Here is a 21,898-nt window from a genome sequence, read left to right on the forward strand (position 1 = left end):
TAAAGTTAAATATTTAAATTTAACTTTATAAAATGGCTTTATCAATGCATAACAAATCTTATCAATGATAAATAAGTTTTCTTGTTGATTTTAAACAATTACCATCGACATACCACTGTGACTGAATGTCCGGCCATGTCCAAGATGACTTACTATAAATAGTAAGTATGCCCAAAGTTGCCCCAAAACCCCTCAGAAAGACCTGCAACTGAAACTGTCTAGGCCAAATGGCCTCTAAGCCCCTTTAATGCCCTAGTTAGCCTACGGGACTGTGGAGAAATAGGCTAACGACAACATCATGCTATGAATGCTAGAAAGGGGACATTACAGTCCGCCCTTCCCAAAATTGTTTGTCCTCAAGCAATTTTAGCTCTGGATGCTGCAATATCTGCTCATTTTCCCAAGTAGCTTCCTTGACAGGTAGGTTCCTCCACTTCACTAGATACTCCCTGATAGTCCTCCTGCGAAGCACCCTCTCCCTGGAGTCAAGTATGGCCTCGGGAACCAAGAGAAGCTTTCCCTCATCATCAAGAGGTGGCAATACTACTGAAGGCACCACATTGTGACCCAATGCCTTCTTAAGGCGTGACACATGGAACACATTATGCAGTTTACTGTCTGCAGGCAACTCCAACTCATAAGCTACTTCGCCCACTCTCCTGATTACTTTGAACGGTCCATAGTAGCGTGGTTTCAATTTCTCTGCTCCACTCTTCTTGAGAAAGGAATGTCTATACGGCTGTAACATGAGGTACACCATATCTCCCACCTCAAAAGACCTCTCAACCCTGTGCTGATCAGCATATTGCTTCTGCTGATTTTGTGCTTTTTGCAAATTTTCTTTCAAGGATCGCATAATGTCCTGGCACTCCTGCAAAGTATCCTTGGCCTTAGGCACCTTGCTGTCCCCAAATAACAAATCCAAAAAATTAGGAGCATCATACCCGTACAGTGCCATAAAAGGGGACATTTGAATAGACATATGGAAAGAGGTATTATAGCAGTACTCCCCTAGATGTAGCCACTTCACCCAAGCCTTCTGCTCTCCTGCAATGTAGTTTCGAAGGTACCCCTCAACCCATTTGTTCACTATCTCTGTCTGCCCATAAATTTGGGGGTGGTAGCTGGTACTCGGAGTGAGCTCTGTTCCACATAACCTGAACAACTCCTGCCAAAAGTGGCTCATAAATCTGCTGTCTCTGTCACTGACTATGCTCCGTGGTATCCCATGTAGTTTGAATACCTCTCGAAAAAATAGTTCTGTTGTTTGTGTTGCTGAATATGTAGATGAAATTGCAAAGAAATGTGCAAATTTCGTCAATCTGTCTACCATAACAAAGATACAATCCCGACCCTATGCCTTGGGGAGGCCTGTGATAAAATCCATGGAAATGCTATCCCACTTCTTCTCTGGTATGGGTAGGGGCTGTAGTAAACCACCCGAAAAAGAATGTTCTTGTTTGTTGTGCTGACACACAGGGCATTCCCTCACAAACTGAAGCACCTCTGATTTGAGTCCTTTCCAAGTGAAGCGCTCTTTCACCTGCCGTTATGTCTAAAAGAATCGGGGATGTCCTGCCATTGGTGAATCATGAAATGCCCTCAAGATCTTCTGCTTCATAGCAGACTCGGGTACTAAATAAATCCTTTCCTTGTAGATGATCAGATCATTTACGATAGTGTATCGACTATCTTGAATAGCTCCCTCAATAATGCTAGATGCCCAACTATCCTTAGCATATTCTGCCAAGATCATGTCTCTCCAATCATCCATGACTATCCCAACAACAAGCAAATGAGGCCTTCTAGATAAAGCATCTGCAACAATATTTTTCTTCCCTTTGACATAGGCTATGTCGAAATCATAGGCCTGTAATTTACTCACCCATTTCTGTTGCCTATCATTAAGGTCCTTCTGTCCAAGGAAATGTTTCAAGCTATTATGATCTGTTTTTAGTGTGAACCGGCTTCCCACTAAGTACTGCTTGAACTTAGCTAGCGCGTGCATGATTGCTAGCATCTCTTTGTCGTAGATGCTTTAGGTTCTCTCCACACCTCGTAATTTTCTACTCTCATATGTGATGGGATGTTTGTCTTGCATAAGAACAGCTCCTATGCCCTCTCCCGAGGCATCACACTGCAGCTCAAAGGGCCTGGTGAAATCTGGAATGGCTAAAACAAGACATGTACTCATCAGCTCCTTAAACCTGTCAAAACAATCCTGAGCCCTCTCTGACCACTTGAAACTATCTTTCCGTGTCAAATCTGTAAGTGGTGCTGCTATCTGTGAAAATCCCTTCACAAATCTGTGGTAGAACCCACAAAGCCCGAGAAATCCCTTGAGAGTTGTGAAGTGTTCCTCGGTGGTGGCCAATCCAGAATGGCCCTGATCTTGTCTGGGTCAACCCGAACACTTCCTGCACTAATAATATGCCCTAGATAGAGCAACTTTGTCATCCCAAACTCACATTTACTCATCTTGGCATATAATGACTCCCTCTCTAGAATACTGAGCACTGTATCAATATGCTTCAAATGTTCCTCCCAAGTACAGCTATATATCAGTATATCATCAAAAAATATCAACACAAACTTCCTCAACTGATCTCTGAACACTCTATTCATACAGGACTGGAAAGTGGCAGGGGCATTTGTCAACCCAAAGGGCATGACTAAGAACTCAAAATGTCCATAGTGGTATCTAAAAGCTGTCTTCTCCACATCCACCTATCTAACCCGTATCTGATGGTAGCCGGATCTCAAATCAATCTTGGAGAAGTAGCATGCACCATACAATTCATCAATAAGCTCATCGATACGCGGGATAGGGTATTGGTTCTTGATTGTCTTCTTGTTTAGCTCCCTATAATCAATGCACATCCTCATTGTACCATCCTTCTTCTTCACCAATACTACTGAAGAAGCGAAAGACTTTTGCTTGGGCGTTTGTGCCCCATGTCAATCAACTCCTTAATTGCCTTTTCTATTTCATCCTTACATCTCTTCGGATGGCGGTAAGGTGTGATGATAACTGGCTTAGCCCCTTCCTCTAATTCAATAACATGCTCGATTCCCCTATCCGGGGGTCTCCCTGGAGGTATCTCACCAAACACCTTAGTATGTTTGGTTATTATTTTTTGTACATCAGGTGGATACTCTTGTTTATGCTGCTCTGTCATCTCAGGCATTACTCGAAACTCTACTGCTCACTGCACCTGATCATGTCTAAAGAAGCTCTGCATCCGCTTGAGTGACATCACTCGAAGTCTCCCATCTGACAAACCTCTGAGCACTATCTTCTTACCATTTGCCTCAAACCTCATTTCCATTTTCTCAAGGTTAAATGTAAACTCTACCAGAGACTTCATCCAGTTCATCCCAAGCACCATATCCTGATCACCAATGTTGACCACAAAGAAATCTCCTGTCATGTCATAATCTCCCAAACGAAGCTGCACGTTGGAGATTTTCTTGGAACATTCAATTTTGAAGCCATCGGCAACCATCACCTTAAATCCCCTATGCTCCTCTGTATGTAGCCCTCTGCGTGTCACAAACTTCTCATCAATGAAGTTATGTGTCCCCCCTGTATCAATGAGTGCCACAACTCTCTGTCCATCCAAGGTTCCCCTAACTCTGAAAGTGACGGCCTCCTGTATACTTGACAACTAAGCTATTGTGCTATCACCGCGTGCTTCCTCCTGTGAAGAACTATCATCATCTCCATCTGATTCAGATGACTGCTCTGAATCTCCATCTACTGACTCTTTGGCTGAAAAGTACTCCATCTGCTTAGCTTTTGCTTTCAATGGACACTTATGTGACAAATCCCAAGGCTCCCTGCAATGAAAACAAAGCTTCTTCTTCCTGAGATCATTAAGTGTCTCATTGTCCAACCTCTTACTTTCCTCCTTAGCTGGCTGAACCTGTTTATGAAAAGGTTTCCTGTCCTTATCTTTCCTTGAAGGGAAACTCTTTGCCTGGAATTTATTTTTTGAAGATGAAGAGGAATCCATGTCATGAGCTTTCTTAATGGCTTCTTGCAAAGTGGGAGGGTTGAGAGCTTTAATCCACCCTCTCAATGGATCAGCTAACCCATCCATAAATAGAACTAGTATCCTCCGTTCAGATACATCTGTTACTCACACTGCAAGTTTCTGAAACTCTGAAATGTATGTTTCCAATGATCCCCACTGTTTAAGCTAAGCTAACTCCTTGAAATGGAGTTCTGGATCCTTCTTATCAAAACGTTCAATCAGCCTCTCTGTAAACTCCACATATGAGGTAATGTGTGCATGTCCCATAGTGACCATACCATGATGCAACCACTCGTGTGCTAACCCCATCCAGATGAATTGCTGCATACTTAATAGCTTCTTCCTCGGGCATAGGGTTCAATTGAAAGTATGTGTCAAGCTTTTGAACCCAAGCTCTTGCTGTAGACTTTCCTGAGCCATCATAATATGGTAACTCAAGTCTCCCTACTTTCTTCCGTAGCTCATAGCTCTGGTTCTTGTCATGTCCCTGTGGCATATGTTTCATCCGCACATCCATATACTCCCTAAAGGTAATTGCAGCAGTAAAATCTGGCCCTCTAGCTTCCCAATCTCTCCTCAACTGGTCCTGTATATCAGTAATTTGGGGCTCTCGTACGAGCTGCTCTGGAGCTCTAGGAGGAAATGTAGGAATCATGGGCCTTGAACTCACTGTCCTAGCTCGCTGGGGTGCACGATCGAAATTGTTCCCAACTTGTTCATCTCCATTATGTGCCCCATCCTGATCATTTCCATTCTGATTGTTACCATTCTGATTATTTCCTCCACCCATGTTAGCATTCAACCCCATTTGACGAGCCATCATCTGCATCATAAGATCCAATCTCTGATTCTGTTCCTGTGCCCTTTGTTCTGCTACTCGCTGACCCTGTACCAAGGTCTCTAATAATTGTAAGAATCTTTCCTCTCCAGGCTCTGGACCGACATTCCCGCCTCCACCTAATCTTGTATTCCTGTCATCTCGGTCACCCATATTGCTGTCTTGATCAAAGAATACCTCCGCTGTGTCTGTATGACTGGATTATATACCCCCCTGTACGGATGAACTAGACTGTTTGCTTTGCAGGTCTAAACTCCTACTTTGTCTTGCTCTGGTATTGCGGAAATTATAAGGCCCCTGTCGCATGCTCAAACATAAATGCTCCGATTTTAGTGTTTTGACATTTCATCAAACACTTTCCCCTCTATCCGCCAGTTCCAAATTTCCTATAAGACCTCCACAGGATGACGGGACTTATAGCTCTGATACCACTGTAATATCCTCCCCTGATTTGAACTTTGACTTGTAGAAATTTAACTTAAGGAATATTGTCAAACACTTTGTATGCAAACTCATAAAGCTGATTTCCTCAATAAATTGCTTTCCAACGAGTAGATTTACGAACAACTATGAAGTGACATTAAAATGCATAATACACATCATAACATTTTCACAAACACTTGGCACACATTCAATAGTATATGAAAAATCTGGAAACTCTTTCAATCTGCTAATAAAGGGTGATTTTTAAATGTAGATGTGCACTTACAGCTACCTTAAAGGCTGCAACAACTATTCAGACTTGTATTCAACAATTATTATGCAAAATATCAAAATTTGACAGAAGAAACCTGGAATTAGTTGCCGTAGTATTTTGTAGATGTAGTCGGCCAGCCCTCCAAACTTCTAATCAGCCGGAAAAACAAGTAAACTTGATACCAACATTGTTCACGCCGTACTGTAGCAAAATACTGTTCATGCGGCACTATAGCAATAACTAACTTCAGATCTGCACCTCAAACCCTTGTAAATTTCTTTATGCAAATGCCCCAAATGAAACCCAGTGTGTTTCCTGAAGTGAAAACACCCTTGATCCTCCTGACTGTGTCTTCCAACAGCGAAGAGAATGCTAGCAAAGAGGGATTCCGTCCTCCAAGCCTGATAATCAGATATCTAGCAACATAACATTAATCTTCATCCAAGCATACAAAAAAAAAGCTCTTCCATTTCTTTTATAGTGTTCTCACAAGAGCTTAATCCTTCATTTTCTCAATGTGGGATAAAACATAACTCCCTTTATGTACCTTATGTCTCCAATGTGTTATAAAAATAAAGGGAACTCTTTTAATTTAAATATTTCCCACAAACTATAGTCTATGCATTAATAAAGTTAAATATTTAAATTTAACTTTATAAAATGGCTTTATCAATGCATAACAAATCTTATCAATGATAAATAAGTTTTCTTGTTGATTTTAAACAATTACCATCGACATACCATTGTGACTGAATGTCCGACCATGTCCAAGATGACTTACTATAAATAGTAAGTATGCCCAAAGTTGCCCCAAAACCCCTCAGAAAGACCTGCAACTGAAACTGTCTAGGCCAAATGGCCTCTAAGCCCCTTTAATGTCCTAGTTAGCCTACGGGACTGTGGAGAAATAGGCTAACAACAACATCATGCTATGAATGCTAGAAAGGGGACATTACAGTTAGAGAGAGCGATACGATGGTGAGAGAGTGATACGATGGAGAGAGAGAGAAAAGGGACCTTATTATGTTTTCAATAGACAGAGAGCTTAGAGATAGGGTAGAGAGAGCGATACGATGGTGAGAGATTGCTACAATGGATGGATGGAGAGAGGGATCTAGAGTTGGGGGGGATATTGAGGGAGATAGGGGAAGGGGTAAAAGAGAGGGAGATAGATATTAGAAAACATATTTAGAGAGAGGGGGATAGTAGTGAAATAAGGAGAGTAACAGAGGTTTATTAGAGGGCATAATGTGTGTGTGTGTGTGGAGAGAGAGAGAGAGAGAGAGAGAGAGAGAGAGAGAGAGAGAGAGAGAGAGAGAGAGAGAGAGAGGAGGGGGGCGGGGTGATTAGGGGTCATATATAGAGAGGGGAGGGAAGGGATAGGGGAGGGAGGGAGAGATTGAGAGAGAGTTGGGAAGGGGTAAAAGAGAGAGGGAGAAAAATGGAGATAGATATGAGACAACATATCTAGAGAGAGAGGGATAATAGTGAAATAATGGGGGGGGAGAGAGAGGTTTACTAGAGGGCATATTTAGAGAGAGAGAGAGGGGGACAATGGACCATATTATGTTTTCAATAGAGAGAGAGCTTAGAGATAGGGTTAGAGAGAGTGATACAATGGTCAAACAAGGGGGGGCGAGAGAGAGAGAGAGAGAGAGAGAGAGAGAGAGAGAGAGAGAGAGAGAGAGAGAGAGAAAGGGAGATAGATATTAGAAAACATATTCAGAGAGAGAGGGCTAATAGTGAAATAATAGGGAAGAGTAAGACCAGAGGGCATAATGTGTGTGTGTGTGTGTGTGAGAGAGAGAGAGAGAGAGAGAGAGAGAGAGAGGGGGGGGGGGGGGGATTTGGGGTCATATATAGAGAGGAGAGGGTTCCTATTATGTTTTTAATAGAAAGAGAGTTAGATACAGGTAGAGAGAGGGTGATTAGGGGGTATGCATAGAGAGAGGTAATAGATAGTAGAGGAGAGAGAGAGAGAGAGTCATATTATGTTTTTAATAAAGAGGTATAGAGGGATGCCTAAAGAGAGAAAGAGATGATTAGGGGGAATATTCAAAGAGAGAGGGGGTAGGGATCCTATTATGTTTTTAATAGAAAGAGAACTTAGAGATAGGGGTAGAGAGAGGGTTATTAGAGTGTATATATATATAGAGAGAGGTAGTGGATAGTAGATGAAGGGAGAAGGAGAGAGAGAGATTGGCGGAATACACACACACACACACACACACAGAGAGAGAGAGAGAGAGAGAGATGATTAGGTAAAATATTTAGAGAGAGAGGTAATGGATCTTATTATGTTTTTAGTATAGAGAGCCTAGAGATAAGGGTAGAGAGGGATATAATGGCAAGATAAGAGAGGGGAGAGAGTGAGTGAGGAGGTGATTATGGGGTATATATATATATATATATATAGAGAGAGAGAGAGAGAGAGAGAGAGAGAGAGAGAGAGAGAGAGAGATTATGTTTTTAATATAGAGGGAAGCCTAGAGAGAGATGATTAGGAGGAATATCTAGAGAGAGAGGGGGTAGGGATCCTATTATGTTTTTAATAGAAAGAGAACTTAGAGATAGGGGTAGAGAGAGGGTTATTAAAGGTGTGTGTGTGTGTGTGTGTGTGTGTGTATAGAGGTAGTGGATAATAGAGGGAGGGAGAAGGAGAGAGAGAGATATTGAGAGAGAGAGAGAGTTAAAGTTTAACTCTCTAACCTAAATAAAATTTAATTATATTTATTAAAAAAAAGTAGTAATTGTCACTTAACTATTAAAAATATATAATTATTCATATAATGGATAGGATAATATTAATATAATATAAGTATATACTTAGTTTAAAGTTTTCCAAAAATGTCTTCCATGGTGCACAGCGACTGCTACTAACTTATATATATATATATATATATATATATATATATATATATATATAATATGCCAAGAGTCATCCTTCTAGAGGCACCTATTTTTAATTCAAATCCTAATCCACACAAAAAAACCATAGGATTTAAATTAAAATAGGTGCCTCGAGAAGGATGACTCTCGACATATTATATATGTAAGTATATATAAGTTAGTTGCAAATCAATCTCGCGCTTATCAAATGATTTCTTATATATTATTTTGAGTTTGTTAAATAAAGTACATTTGAAAACACTATTCTGTTGTACAAGAATTTTATAAGTCATATTTAAATTTAGGTATTATATTTAAATTAGATCAATGCTCTAGTAATTTTGTGTTATGAAAAATTATGTTTATTCCTTTAAATTCTTATGGATTATATGCAAAACTAAGTGATTTCATTTTTTTGTGATAAAGCATGAATAGAATAATGGAGAAATATCAAAAGAATTATTCTCGAACAAAAGGCAAACTAGAGTTACCAGATAATGTAGAGGTATGCTTTGTATCTTATGATATTCCTTAATTAATTATGTTAGAGTTAACAAGAATGAAATAGTATAATAATCATTGTACTATTTTAATTTATTTCTTAATAAAAATAAATGAACCTTTATAATATTTTTATTTAAAATTATTATATTAATTGAATTGTTTATAAAATGCAAAATTAATTGAATTATAATTTGATCGAAGGATAGATTGATTTTTTAAAAAAGAATTTTCTTTTCTTTCATTCAAAAATCATTCACAAATAAATTATTTATGTCCCTCATATAGTTAAAGGGATTCTTTCACAAGTCAAAACGAAATAAAACTAATAGTAACCCCCCAATTTTTTTTTATTAAATTATAAACAGTATTTTCATATTTAAAAAATTTTCTCTCTAAAATAGATCACATCACCCTTATTTCTCCAACTATTCCAATGCTTTTATAGAATGTAGAGGTTCCTCCAAAGTATCTATGATCTAGCATATGTGTCTACAAACAAGAGATGCCCTACCAAAAATTAGAAGAATGAATGGATGTAAATTGAAATGAAAAATGAAGTAGAGGGGCAGAAAAACTCTATAGAGATGTAAAAATACAATCAAATTATTGATAAATTTGAATGTAATATATTTTTTTGCATGAAGATCTCATATAATTGTCATAAAAATAATATAAAATATATGGTCAAATATAATAACAAATGATCAAATATAATCAAATAATATAATCTTAAAGCCACTATATAAAAAATGGAAACTTTTAGACTAAACATAAGAGATCTTAGCTTTTACTTTAAAATTAAAATTAAGGATTAAAAGTATTTTTTTTAATGAGGGTTTAGACCGACGAGGCAACCCAGCGAGGCACGAAGACTGCAAGCTACCAACCAGCGAAGACCACCACATAGACTTTTTAGGGACCCAATATCGGCTCACTCATGCCTAAAACCTCTTCGGCTTAGAGCCAAGGACCAAGGGGCATCCACACCATCAAAATTTAAGGATTAAAAGTATTTTAACTCTTAAAACAAAATAACTTGATCACTATATGTAAGAAATATTTCATCTAGTAGCCAAGAGACTACAACACAATGGTAAATTGTGAGCCTATTATGAGGTCTTGGGTTCGCGTCTACTCGATCTTAATAAATAATAATACTTAATCACAACACATTATAATAATTAATCTTTTCTTTAGCCTCTTAACCATAAAAAAAAGTATTATAAAATTAGAATATACGCACACGCGCGCGCACACATACACATATTCGATCTTAATAAATAATAATACTTAATCACAACACATAAAAATAAATGATAAAATATATTATATTATAGTTAGATATTGATGTTTAATAATATTTATTTACAATCATTTTAGATTAATATATTAAGGTAATCAGTTTACATTTTTTTAAAGTTGTCATTTGTAGGTAATGATGAATCACTTCAATTTATATATTTATCAATTTGAAGAGCTGTATGATGGTATAAAGGACAAGTACAAAAAGATAAGTTACATAAATTTTGATAAGAGTTGTAAAAAATATCTATTTTTTTGTTGATGAAAATTAACTTTATTCTCTACCACTATTAGTATAGTCTAATAGGATTCTAAAAAATTTAAATTTGTAATCATGCAAAATAAAAAATGAATATAAACATTAGAAAATTGTTTAATTCTTTAATATGATTGGTCAATTTAATTGAGAAAATGAATTCAATAAATTCCTTCCTTTCGAAGGAACTAAAAAATTATTCATCATAATGTTTATTTTTTTACCCGCGAAAGAGATCTCACATCTAAGCCTCTTATTGATATTTTTTTCTCCACTAATCGTCATGCTAGATACTAGAAGCATTGGAATAGATAGGGAAATAACGATGATGTGATCTATTTAAGAACTAGATAATTTCATCAATACAAAAAGATAGTTTGTAATAAAAATAATTTGTTTTTGTGGGTTGCTATTAGTTTCATTTCGTTTTGAATGCAAACTAGATTCCTTCAAATGTGTAGTTCTTTAGAAAGAAGATAAATTTAATTTGGAGTAATTTTAAAATGTTTTCTTCCTTGTAGAATTTGTTATAGTCAATTTTTATTCAAGATTCATTAAGTTTTAATTGTGAACTAATTTAAGATGTTCTCTTTCCTTTAGAATCTCTCATAGTAATTTTTTTTTTTGATGAATAGTCCTTTTCTATTAATAAATAATATACTAAGCATACAATTCACAAAAGAAGGGCCGAGGGATACAAGATCACCCTGCGAGAGTTCACACAGTCGAGGCCGAAAACATCAACTACTCATCAAAAAAATATATAAAGCAATCCTCAGGTAGCTAAAGCAGTGCCTTTTGAGGGAGGTGGTTCATCACGATCATGAAATCCCCGATCATCTTTGGGATTGGGTGGCGGACTGGAAATAGTCCAATTGTCAGTAGCAGTATCAACAACGTTAGTGGCTTGGTTAGCATCCTTCATATCTGGCTGTGGAGGAAAAATAGCCAGCTCTAGGTGAAAAGGTCGTTTCCCAGAAATCACTCGTTGAGTAGTAGCAGGAGGAGCCGGGGACCAGCCAGAGCCATCACAGAGCGGGGAAACTGAGCAGCGTCTCCATTCATCATTGCCACCGTAGGGAGAGCAGTGGTGGGAAGCCTGGGAACGCGGAGTGTGCGAGCGGCGGCCTGAGGAGTTGTGCCTCTAGCAGTGGCCTCTAGGCATCGAGGTATAAACAAAGGCATCTGGAGGTACCTTGGCAATAGTACAAGGGGCATTGCCCTAGTGATTAAGAAGCTCTTGAAGGTGGGCCACCTCCAAGGCCACCTTGTTTGCTTGCACTTGAATCTGCATCATTACATTATTATAAATGCACGCCTTAGTGTACATAGCAATATTAATATCAAGAAAACTAAGAGTGAAAAGAACAACATTTCTATCTTTCCACAGAGTGAACAAAATCTCCATCTTGAAGGTATGCCAAATCTGGATAAATTTTTGAGGGATCCTAGGGGAATCATCCAGAATAACTATGTGCCAAGAAAAGGGTTAGGGCAAAAACGGCTTAAAAAAATCTTAACTTGAGTGCCAATAATTTTGAGCACATCTACAAAACTAGAAAATATGCAGGAAGGACTTCGGTTGGCCACAGAATGAACATCTAGGATCCGGAACCATAGCATGCTTGAGTCGAGGCCCAAGGGGAAGACCTTGAAAAGCCAGGCACAAGGCAAAATGGGCAATCTTGGGTTCTGTAATAGCACTCAAAATAATGTCAAAGCGCTTTCTCCATTGAGAAAGAGAAGATTGCAAATGCCATCACAGGTTAAGCGTATCCACCATCGATAGATACGGAGAAAGCCATCTATAACCCAGACTTGGTTTGTAACTGGTGAAAGGAGTGGCAGGATCCCACTTCCACTTAGTCCACTAAGGTCTAACAGATTGAATACCCAATTTATGAATTAAGTGCCCTAGAATTGCAGAAAGCAAAAAGTTAAAAGTCTATCGATCTGGATGAGCAAGACAGTAATGGACTTGCATATCTTCCCAAGATTTGAACTTCATGGAAACCCTAGAGAAAAGATCATTAGGAGTCTTGATGCATCATTTGAAAAAACGCAAAGTATTAGCACATTGAGTCTTGGCAAGGGGAATACCTTGGATGGAAAATAGGGGAGACCACCAAATGTTCTGCTAGCTCAAAGAGAGCCCATCACGAAACTCATCACTAGACCAGCGAAGCCAAGGCTTAACAGCTTCCCAAGCTTTCTATATGCTCTTGATAACAAAAGAGCCTTGTATGAGAATGGGTTCTCGCATGATGAGAAGGGTGTGAAAGCCAATCCCCTTCTATGCAAGCTTGTTGACGGGAAATCTAGAAGAAATGCAATGCCGAACAAAAATCTTCCAAGCTTCATCCCTAGTGATGGCATGAATAATCCATTTGGCACACAGAGCAAGGCCTTGCTTCTGTGTGGAGAGAAGGCCAAGGCCTTTGGACTCTTTTGGAAGACAACAAAAATCCCAAGCAACTGTGTGAAAGCCATGATGATTGGAACTAGAGGCCCAGAGAAAATCACAGAGCAATCACTCTAATTTCTGGTAGGAGGCTTTGGAAGGAGCCCAACAAGAAGAATAATAGACATGCATTGTTGCAAGAACTCTCAAGAAAATTTGGAGTTTTCCCACAAGAGAAAGCAGTTTCATAAGCCAATAATCCATCTTAGTAATCTTGGCAATCACTGCATTCCACAGATCCACTGGTGACACTTGAAAAGCAAAAGGAATGCCTAGAAAGCGGAAGATCTCCACGTGAGCGACCCATTTTCATTTACATTGGTTAAGCCAAGGTGGCGCTGGCAAAAAAGACTGGTCATAACAAAGCGTTTTATGCCATTGAATAGCAGAGCCAGAGGCTTGACAAAATGTATCAAGGCAATTTAAGGCACTATTTATGTTTTATTCATCCTCCAAAAGAGTGAGAATGGAATCATCAACGAAATGACCATTTACCAACTAGGAAGAGGATTCTGGCAACGAAAAGTGACAAACCAAACTTGAAGACATGAAGTGGGCTACCAAATAGCCAAACCCTTCAGCAGCAAGAACATAAAGTGCCGGAGCCAGAGGACAACCCTGCTTGATGGACCGAAAAGGTGTAAATGCATCGGATTGGGAGTTATTGATGGTAATATAGACATTAGCATCTCCAAAGAGCATCTGCACGGATTGTAGAAAGTTGGGACCAAAACCAAGAGCCTGAAGCATAGCCAAAATGAAAAGCCATTCAATTCAGTCATAGGATTTTGCAAAATCTATTTAAAAAAAAATAGTTGGCTACTTGGACTTGCGAGCCCACTCCATTCCTTCCCAGACAATAATAATGTTAAGAATATATTTGGACTTGATAAAGCCAATTTGCTCAGGACGCACAATTAAAGGTAGGAGATGGCGAATTTTGAGAGAAATTGGCTTAGCAATAATCTTATATGACACATTCAGAAGGGTAATGGGCCGCCAATTGTAAGGTATGAATTTAATGTTTCCTTTGTTGATAATAGCTCCTAGACTTTTAGAATTATAGGTTTCAAGATAAACTTTATGCAGATCAGGACCAACATGCTTCTAGAGGTGTTTGTAAAATTCACAAGGAAACCCATCACACCTAGGGGACTTATCATATGCCATGGAGAAAACTGCCTCTTTAAGGTCTTAGAGGGTAAGAAGTTGCTCATAGAAAGCATGTTGCTCCACTGCTAGGCAGTTTAGAGTAACAAAAATACTCTTTTTGAGAGCTTCCTCCTGATTAATCGAATTTCCTTGTGAAGTAAAAACATCCTCATAGAAATGAACAAATGCTTATAGCATGTCAGGGAGAGTGGAGAGAACAGAAGTGCCTTGTTTGATTTTTTAATCCCAAAATTGGTATGACGGGCTCGAAGAGCCTGGAAGAACTCCTTTGAGGCTTTATTGCCAACCTCCAACCAATGGAGGTGCGCTTTGATTTGGGATCCTCGAGCAGCATAATCATCCACAACCTATTTGTTATGGTGAAGTTTGGCAAGTTATATTTGCAAATAAACATCAAAAAGATTAAGGGTGAGAGCCTCATAAGCTTTTTGGAGTGTAAAAGTAGTGGATTCATAAGACCGCCTTCTAAAAACTGCCAACTACCTTCCATAGATGCGCAAAAATCGAGCAGTTTTGGTAATGGCATCATTCCACCACTGGATCCGCCTGGTCTAGGAATGTGGATGTGGCTCCAGATTCCAGACACAGTATATGAGCAATAATGGAAGCATGCATCAACACAGAAGTGTTGAAGAAGAATTGTGACTTTACAATTTTCTAGACAGCTGTTTGCCATGAAATGGAAAAATAAATGGGTTAGTGGTCAGATAAAGTCATATTTGGCAAGGGAATGACAGGTAAATCTCTATCCTCAGAAAAGGAAAAAAAAGATTGTGCAGTAATCATGGCACAATTGAGATGCTTTAAAATGCAGACAGAGCCCAACTTGAATGTTGGACCAAGTGTGCCAAACCCCACTATGTTGGTGGCAGTTAGTATTGGGATAAAAAAGGCCCAATTTATTATGCATAGAGTACCAGGCTTCCCTTTCCTCAACTGTCCAGTGAAAAGGAAAAATGCCATCTTTGTCAGAGGCCAACTCAATCATATTGGAGTCACCACACATAACCCAAGTAGCTGGAGGCAAGTTGTTAGCCAGCTAGCCCCACAATTAAGATGTTTCGACAACATCATTAGGAGCATAAACATTAATGACTCCAAAAGAATGATTGTTAATAGAAAGCAAAAGCCAAGTTATTCTGTGCATAGGGCCAGAACCGTGGCAAATAATAGTATAATGAAGACGAGGTGACAATAGAGTAACTACACCACCTCTGCTAGCATCGTGTTGAGAGAAAAACATACTACCATCTAGCCAAATGATGCGACATGCAGAAGAATGCATGAAACCAAAGATCTTAACTTCTTGTATATAGAGAAAATCTAAATTTCCAAGTCTATGAAAGGTGTCCCTGACATAGTACTTTTTGGAGAGGTCTGTGAGACCTCGCACATTTCGTGATTAAAAAGTCATGAAAGTTCTACCATATCTTCCTCGTCCTCAAGAGAGGAGTAACTATTTTGCAAGAAAGAAGAACCTGGGTTAAAGCGAGAAGGAAAATCTTCTAGACTTATGGCCCATCGTTTCTCCTCTGGTTTCTAAGCATGTTCGGGAGGACTGCGAGAACACTGCGCATTCTGAGTCACTATGGAAGAAGCAACAAGAGGGGTATGAATCATAATCGAGGCATTAGCCCTGGAGGCTACCTTAATCCCGTGTGAAACACCAGGGTTTGAAACCTATGAAACACAAGGGTTTGGTTCCAAAAAAATTGCTTGCGCCCCTAAATTGGCTGGGGTTTGCGCTCCTGTTGAAATAGGAGGAACCAAAACGACCAGCACATATGACTATTTAGGACCCAAGGGAGCCTTGCCCTTGTGCCCAATAGAAGTCCATTCTTCCTTTTTCCCTTATGCTAGCTTGAAAGGAACCTCTTTAGGTGGGGGTTTACCCCTAGGCACGGCCAAAGAGTAATCCCTAATCTTGTGTTCTACAGACTAACATCTATAATAGGTGTTAGGTAGGTTCAAAGAAAGTACCTTCTGAGAGAAGGGTTGAGCCCCAATCTGTATTTTCACAGAATCTTTAAGATCTTTGGAAAGATCAACCTCCACGTAGATGCGTTTCTGAGGGCGAGCATTGAAAAATTTCTCATGTTCCTTTGTGATAATTTTGCCAAGAGTATTGGCAATGGACTCAATAAAAGGCCAACATGGCAAGGGTAAACCTGGGAACTTGACCCATACAGGAACCCTAAGCGTTTTTTTGTTAGAGACAGTGAAGTCTCTCGACCACCTTTGAAAAACAAGTAGGGAGGAACACATAGACCAAGGACCATTGCTAAAAACCACGTTTGCTTGCAATGGGTTGGCAAAGCGAAATAAGAAAAAACCCCTAGTGAGGTTTTGTACAGCATTAAGGCGGATTCCATTAGGAGTCCAGCTCTTGTTAACCCATTCTCGGAGCATAGCTTTAGAAGAAGTCCTACCCATAAAATACCCTATTAAGTTATGCTTTTTTTACCGATCACAAGCAACATCAAATTCTTGCAAAGGAAGGATAATATCAGGATTACCTCGTGAAAAACCTTCAGGACGAATTTGCGAGGACGTTTGTTCAATAAAGGCACTATGACTTTTCGAAGTAGCAGCTAGAACACTAGTATCAACAACTAGGTCACCATTGGCCGAGGCCATTATAAGCTAGCCTAAAAACTCTCGCAGTAAATGCAGTTTGACAAGTGGAAATAACTGAAGAAAAGCTCAGACACAGAGCCGTATGCAAGAAAACTCAAAGATTGCATGAAACCATAGTAGAGCAAAAAACCCTAGTAAACATTTTGGATTCATTAAGTTTCCAAACTCAAAGATTCACAAGAGATCGTTAAATAAGGAAAACTTTCACAAGAGATTGTTAAAGTTTCACAAGAGATCGTTAAATAAGTAAAAGTTTCACAAGAGATTGTTAAATTTTCCTACGAAATTCAAATCCACAATATTTACATGAATCATCAACACTTGAATTTTCGGGCATTTCATTCCACAACAATTTTCCTTTCAAAACAATATTTTTATATTGATTTCAGGAATAGAAAGAGAATTAAATTATCTATAGACCGTGAGAGGCAGTTTTTAGTTTGTAATTGAAAAAACTAGGAAACTAAATAATAGTCATGAAGACAGTAAAGGGAGTTAGATTTAAACATGATCTTGTTTAGTAGAGCTTTATTAATTTTGTGGTTTTATCAACTGGTTTGTCAAATCAATTTTTTAATAACTTTCATTTATTATTAATTTAAAAAAAACTGTTCAACTTATCTTTTTTCAAGATAAATAATTATTGTTAAATGTTTTTACTTTAACTTTAATTATTCTTTTACATTGAAATCATGTAAAATATATATCTAATTCTCATATCACACCTTAATCGATAATCTGATAATTTGTGAAATCCTTTAAATTGCATATGGGTGAAATATTTTATGAATAACATAATATTATAATACTTTTGGTGCATGACTAGTAAAGCTAGCTTGTCAAGATGCACATATGTTAGTGAGCTCTTTATGTCAGCAATGTTTCCAGCCCAATCAATATCTGTGTAAACTTTTTAGCCCAAACTTGTCATTCTTATTGTACCATTATCCATAGTCTTATGTTCCTTTCAAATATCTCACTATCCTTTTCACAACCATCATGTGATTTTCTCTAGGATTAGTTAAAAATCTAGCAACAATACCAGCTGCTAATGGAATGTAAGGTCTGCTATGTATAACATCTTGTAGTTTTCCAATCATTGACATGTATAGTGTTTGATTCACTTCAACAAAATCATCACTCTTTGACAGTTTGTGAAAAGTAACCATAGTTTTTCAAGCTAGTCTTGAGTATCCCATTCCAAAAGTCTTTAATATCTCTTTGATATACTCTGATTGAGTAATGTAAACACCCTTCTTCATTTGATAAACTTGTAAACCGAAAAAGAACTTGATCTCTCCAACCATCGACATCTCAAATTCTTTCTTCATCTCATTAACAAATGATTTACACAACACATCATGCCCTCAAAATATGATATCATCAATAAAAATTTCAGCTGACAATATCGCACTCTCATATTCAGTTTTCAGATACCAATAGTTATTGTCATTAGTTTTTGCAAAACCAATTTTCACATAATAATTGTGTAACGTTTCATACCAAGCTCTGGGATCTTACTTCAAACTATATAATTCTTTGTTTAGTTTACATACCATATTCCTCTTGCTAGGATAAATAAATCCTTCAAGTTGATCATTGTAGACTTCTTCTTCTATGCTTCCATTCAGAATTGCAGATTTTACATCCATTTCATATAGCTTGAATCCTTTGAAAGCCAAATATGTAAGAAAAGTTCTCACTCCTTCCTACCTTGCAACTGGGGCAAAGTTCTCAGCATAATCAACTCCTTCCTATTGTGCATATCCCTTACAAACTAGTCTTTCTTTGTTCCTTTTGACTTCACCTTTCTCATTCAGCTTGTTTCTAAATACCCACTTGATTGGAATCACATTCTTATCTTTAGGCCTAGGTACCAATGTCTAGTCTTTCTTTGTTCCTTTTGACTTCACCTTTCTCATTCAGCTTGTTTCTAAATACCCACTTGATTGGAATCACATTCTTATCTTTAGGCCTAGGTACCAATGTCCATGTTTTGTTCTCTATTTGATGAGTTTCCTCATTCATTTCCTTAATCCAATCTTCATTTTCCAAAGCATCTTTAATTGATTTACGTTCAACCTCCTATAATAAAGATGAATCATTTTTCAACTTATTTCTTGTCATGACTCCTGAATCTTTGCTTCCAATGATTTGGTATAGAGTATGATTCCTCCTTCCATACTTTTCTAAGACATGTTCAAATCTTTTTTCCTCTTCATGTACTTCACTTGGTTTTACTGGCTCTTTTATGAAAGGTATCTTTGGTTGAAACTTGACATGACTTTTCTCGTGTGCAGTTTCTTCTCTTTGATGTTTGGCTTCTTCTTTATGTGACTCCGGTCCTATAGCCTGATGCTTGACAACTTGCTAATGCTCACTAGAGCTCTTTTGTTGAACCTTGGCAGTGCCTAGCTGGTGATGCTCGACAACCTCCTTTTTTGGTTTAGGTAAAGTATTAGGTTCACCTTCATATATATAGACAAATTTTCTTTAGTCTTTAGGTTCTTTTTTGCATCCATCTTCATTCTTGTCTACAAATTCATTAAGTCTAATAGTTTCACTTTACACAATTTTGTTAGTGTTAGACTTCAAACACTTATATGCCTTGCTTTTAGTGGAATTTCTTCGGAATATGCCTTCATCACTTTTTGCATCAAGTTTTCTATTCCTTGCATTAATATGTAACATTTGCTTCCAAATTTTTTGAAATAATTCACATTAAGTGCATAGCCATACCAAAGTTCAAAAGGTTTTTTGTTGTACCTTTCGAAACTTGAACTCAATTCTGAGTATTAACTGCATTACTCACAACGTCTCTCTAGTACTTTTCTAAAACATTCATCTCCATCATAAGTGTCCTTGCACATTTCATGATCGATCTCTTTCTTCTTTCAGCTATTGCATTATGTGATGGAGTCCTTGGTGCACACATTTGTCTCCTAATTCCTTTGTTATTATAAAATATATTGAGCTGATCTGATATGAATTCACTTGCTCTATCTGATTTCAAAGTTCAAACACTTCAAACTCTTTCCTCTTTCTTTGTCAACTCCAGCCAAATACCACTGAAACATTTGAAATGTATCATAATTTTCTTTAAGGAACATCATAGTTATCATTCTAGAGAAATTATCAAGAAATAGAATGAAATATTTGTCAGCATAATATCTTTACGCTCCAATAGGACCACATGAATATCATCAAAACACTAAGTCTTGCTCTTAAAACTAGGCTTTGTCATTTTTACCTTTTGACATTGTTTGTACATCACTTTATCAACTTTGCTCAATCTTAGTAATCCTATTACTATTTTTGTCTTACTGATGCTTACCAAATTATCAAAGTTAACATGACATAGCATCTTATGCCATAACCAAATATCCTTAAATTGTGCAAATAGACAAGTATCTTCAGATAGGTCTAGATAGAACAACTTACCTCTTTTTTGATCACCACTTCCAAATAGTTCACCAACAACATTATAAACCTTGCCTTCCTATTTTCAAATTCAACTCGGTAGCTTGAATTGATCAACTATGCAACATTCAACAAGTTATATTTTAAACCATTAACCCAATATGCATTGTCACATCTAAACTTATCATTTAGTATAATTGATCTTTTACATTTCTCATAAAATAGTGCTTCAAATTTCCAAACTTAAAACTACTTCCATTATAATGTTCTTCAAACTTACTTGTATCATAAGTCATACGATGTAAACAACCACTATCAATTATCCATCTTTCATTCTTGTTCATATGTGAAATCAATGCAGTTTTCTCAACTTCATCAGATTCATCTTTCATTACAACATAAACTTCATCATTTTCATCAATATCGCTATCATAACCATCTTCTTTAGTAATGTAACATGATTTCTTAGCTTTTTCCTTTGTAGTCGTTATGTAGGTTGTCTCTACTGTGTATTCTTCCTCATTATTTTTATCCTTCCTTTCTTCCTTTTCTTCTCTTTCGAGACGTCTTATAGCAATGCAACCAATTTTGTTACATGTAAAAATGATAATAAGGAGTCTGCTTTTGTATTTGCCTTTTCCTCTTAGAAGCCTTCTTACTAGTAATGCTTCAAGATCATCAAGATCATCATTTGATTCACTATCACTGCCCACATATTTGCTCTTCTTCTTTCTCTTAGATTCATCAAGGGTTAGTTTAGACTTGAAAGAACATTCAACACTAGCAGGGGAATAATTATCAAAATTTGACAACTCAAATGTAGTGAGTCTACCAAGTAGATTATTCAAGGTAAGATAATTACCAGGTTTACATCTCGATTCTTGAATTGCAGATACTCTAATTGCATTAATGAGAAGTAAAGTCATTAATACCTTACTTATAATAGTCTCATTAGATATGATGCCTCCAACTCCTCTAATAGCATTCACAACCTTCTTGATTTGACCATGATACTGTGCAACAATTTCACCTTCTTTAATTGTCACGTGATCCAATTTTCCTCTAAAAATTTCAGCTTTAGCTCTTAGCACATTTTTATCTCCTCCATGGATTTGTGCCAACTTGACCCACATTTTTTTGTAGTAGTGCATTCCTTCATATCATGAAATTCGGCATAACTCAAGGAAGATGCTCCAAATCTATCAGCATTTAATTATGCTCCTACTTTTCCTTCATCTGTTTAACAGTCACAGATCTAGGAACTTCAATGTATTCAATTTCTAGGTAGTATAATGCAGAATCTCCAACTCCAAAAAGATGTAATTTCATTAGTCCTTGGCATGCTAGGAAGTTTTCCTTGTTCAACTTAGGTACCTATCTCTTGTACATCTTGATCGTTAGCTTAATTCCTTCAAAATTTTCTCAAGCATGCACCAATATGCTTTGATACCAATTGTTAGGATTTTAGAATACCCGGGGGGGTGGGGGGGTGAATTAGTTATCCTCATGTCCATACGTACCAATTCAACTTTCAATAACTTCAAATAACTTATTTGATCTCATAAAATCACTCAGTCTATATAGCATATCATCAACGACATAACATATTATGTTCTATTTAAAGTCTTATGGGAAACAAAGATATTAAGAGGTGGGGGGGGGGGGGTGTCAATCAGGAGCTCTA

General features: G+C 37.5%; 1 protein-coding gene across 2 annotated transcripts in view; it reads left to right on the top strand.

Annotated features, from left to right (window-relative positions):
- LOC149564742 (transcription factor CAULIFLOWER-like) overlaps positions 1–21,898 on the top strand; it is a 251,007-nt gene that overhangs the window by 52,324 nt on the left and 176,785 nt on the right. For both annotated transcript variants that reach the window (XM_089818337.1, XM_089818338.1), the window contains exon 2: positions 8,888–8,966. In XM_089818337.1, the coding sequence (XP_089674463.1) occupies positions 8,888–8,966 (79 nt within the window). The remainder of the gene's footprint in view (positions 1–8,887; positions 8,967–21,898) is intronic.

The sequence above is a fragment of the Cupressus sempervirens genome, chromosome 3 (genome assembly GCF_028749045.1).
Source record: "Cupressus sempervirens isolate cs-2001-9-10 chromosome 3, ASM2874904v1, whole genome shotgun sequence".
Lineage (NCBI taxonomy): Eukaryota > Viridiplantae > Streptophyta > Pinopsida > Cupressales > Cupressaceae > Cupressus > Cupressus sempervirens.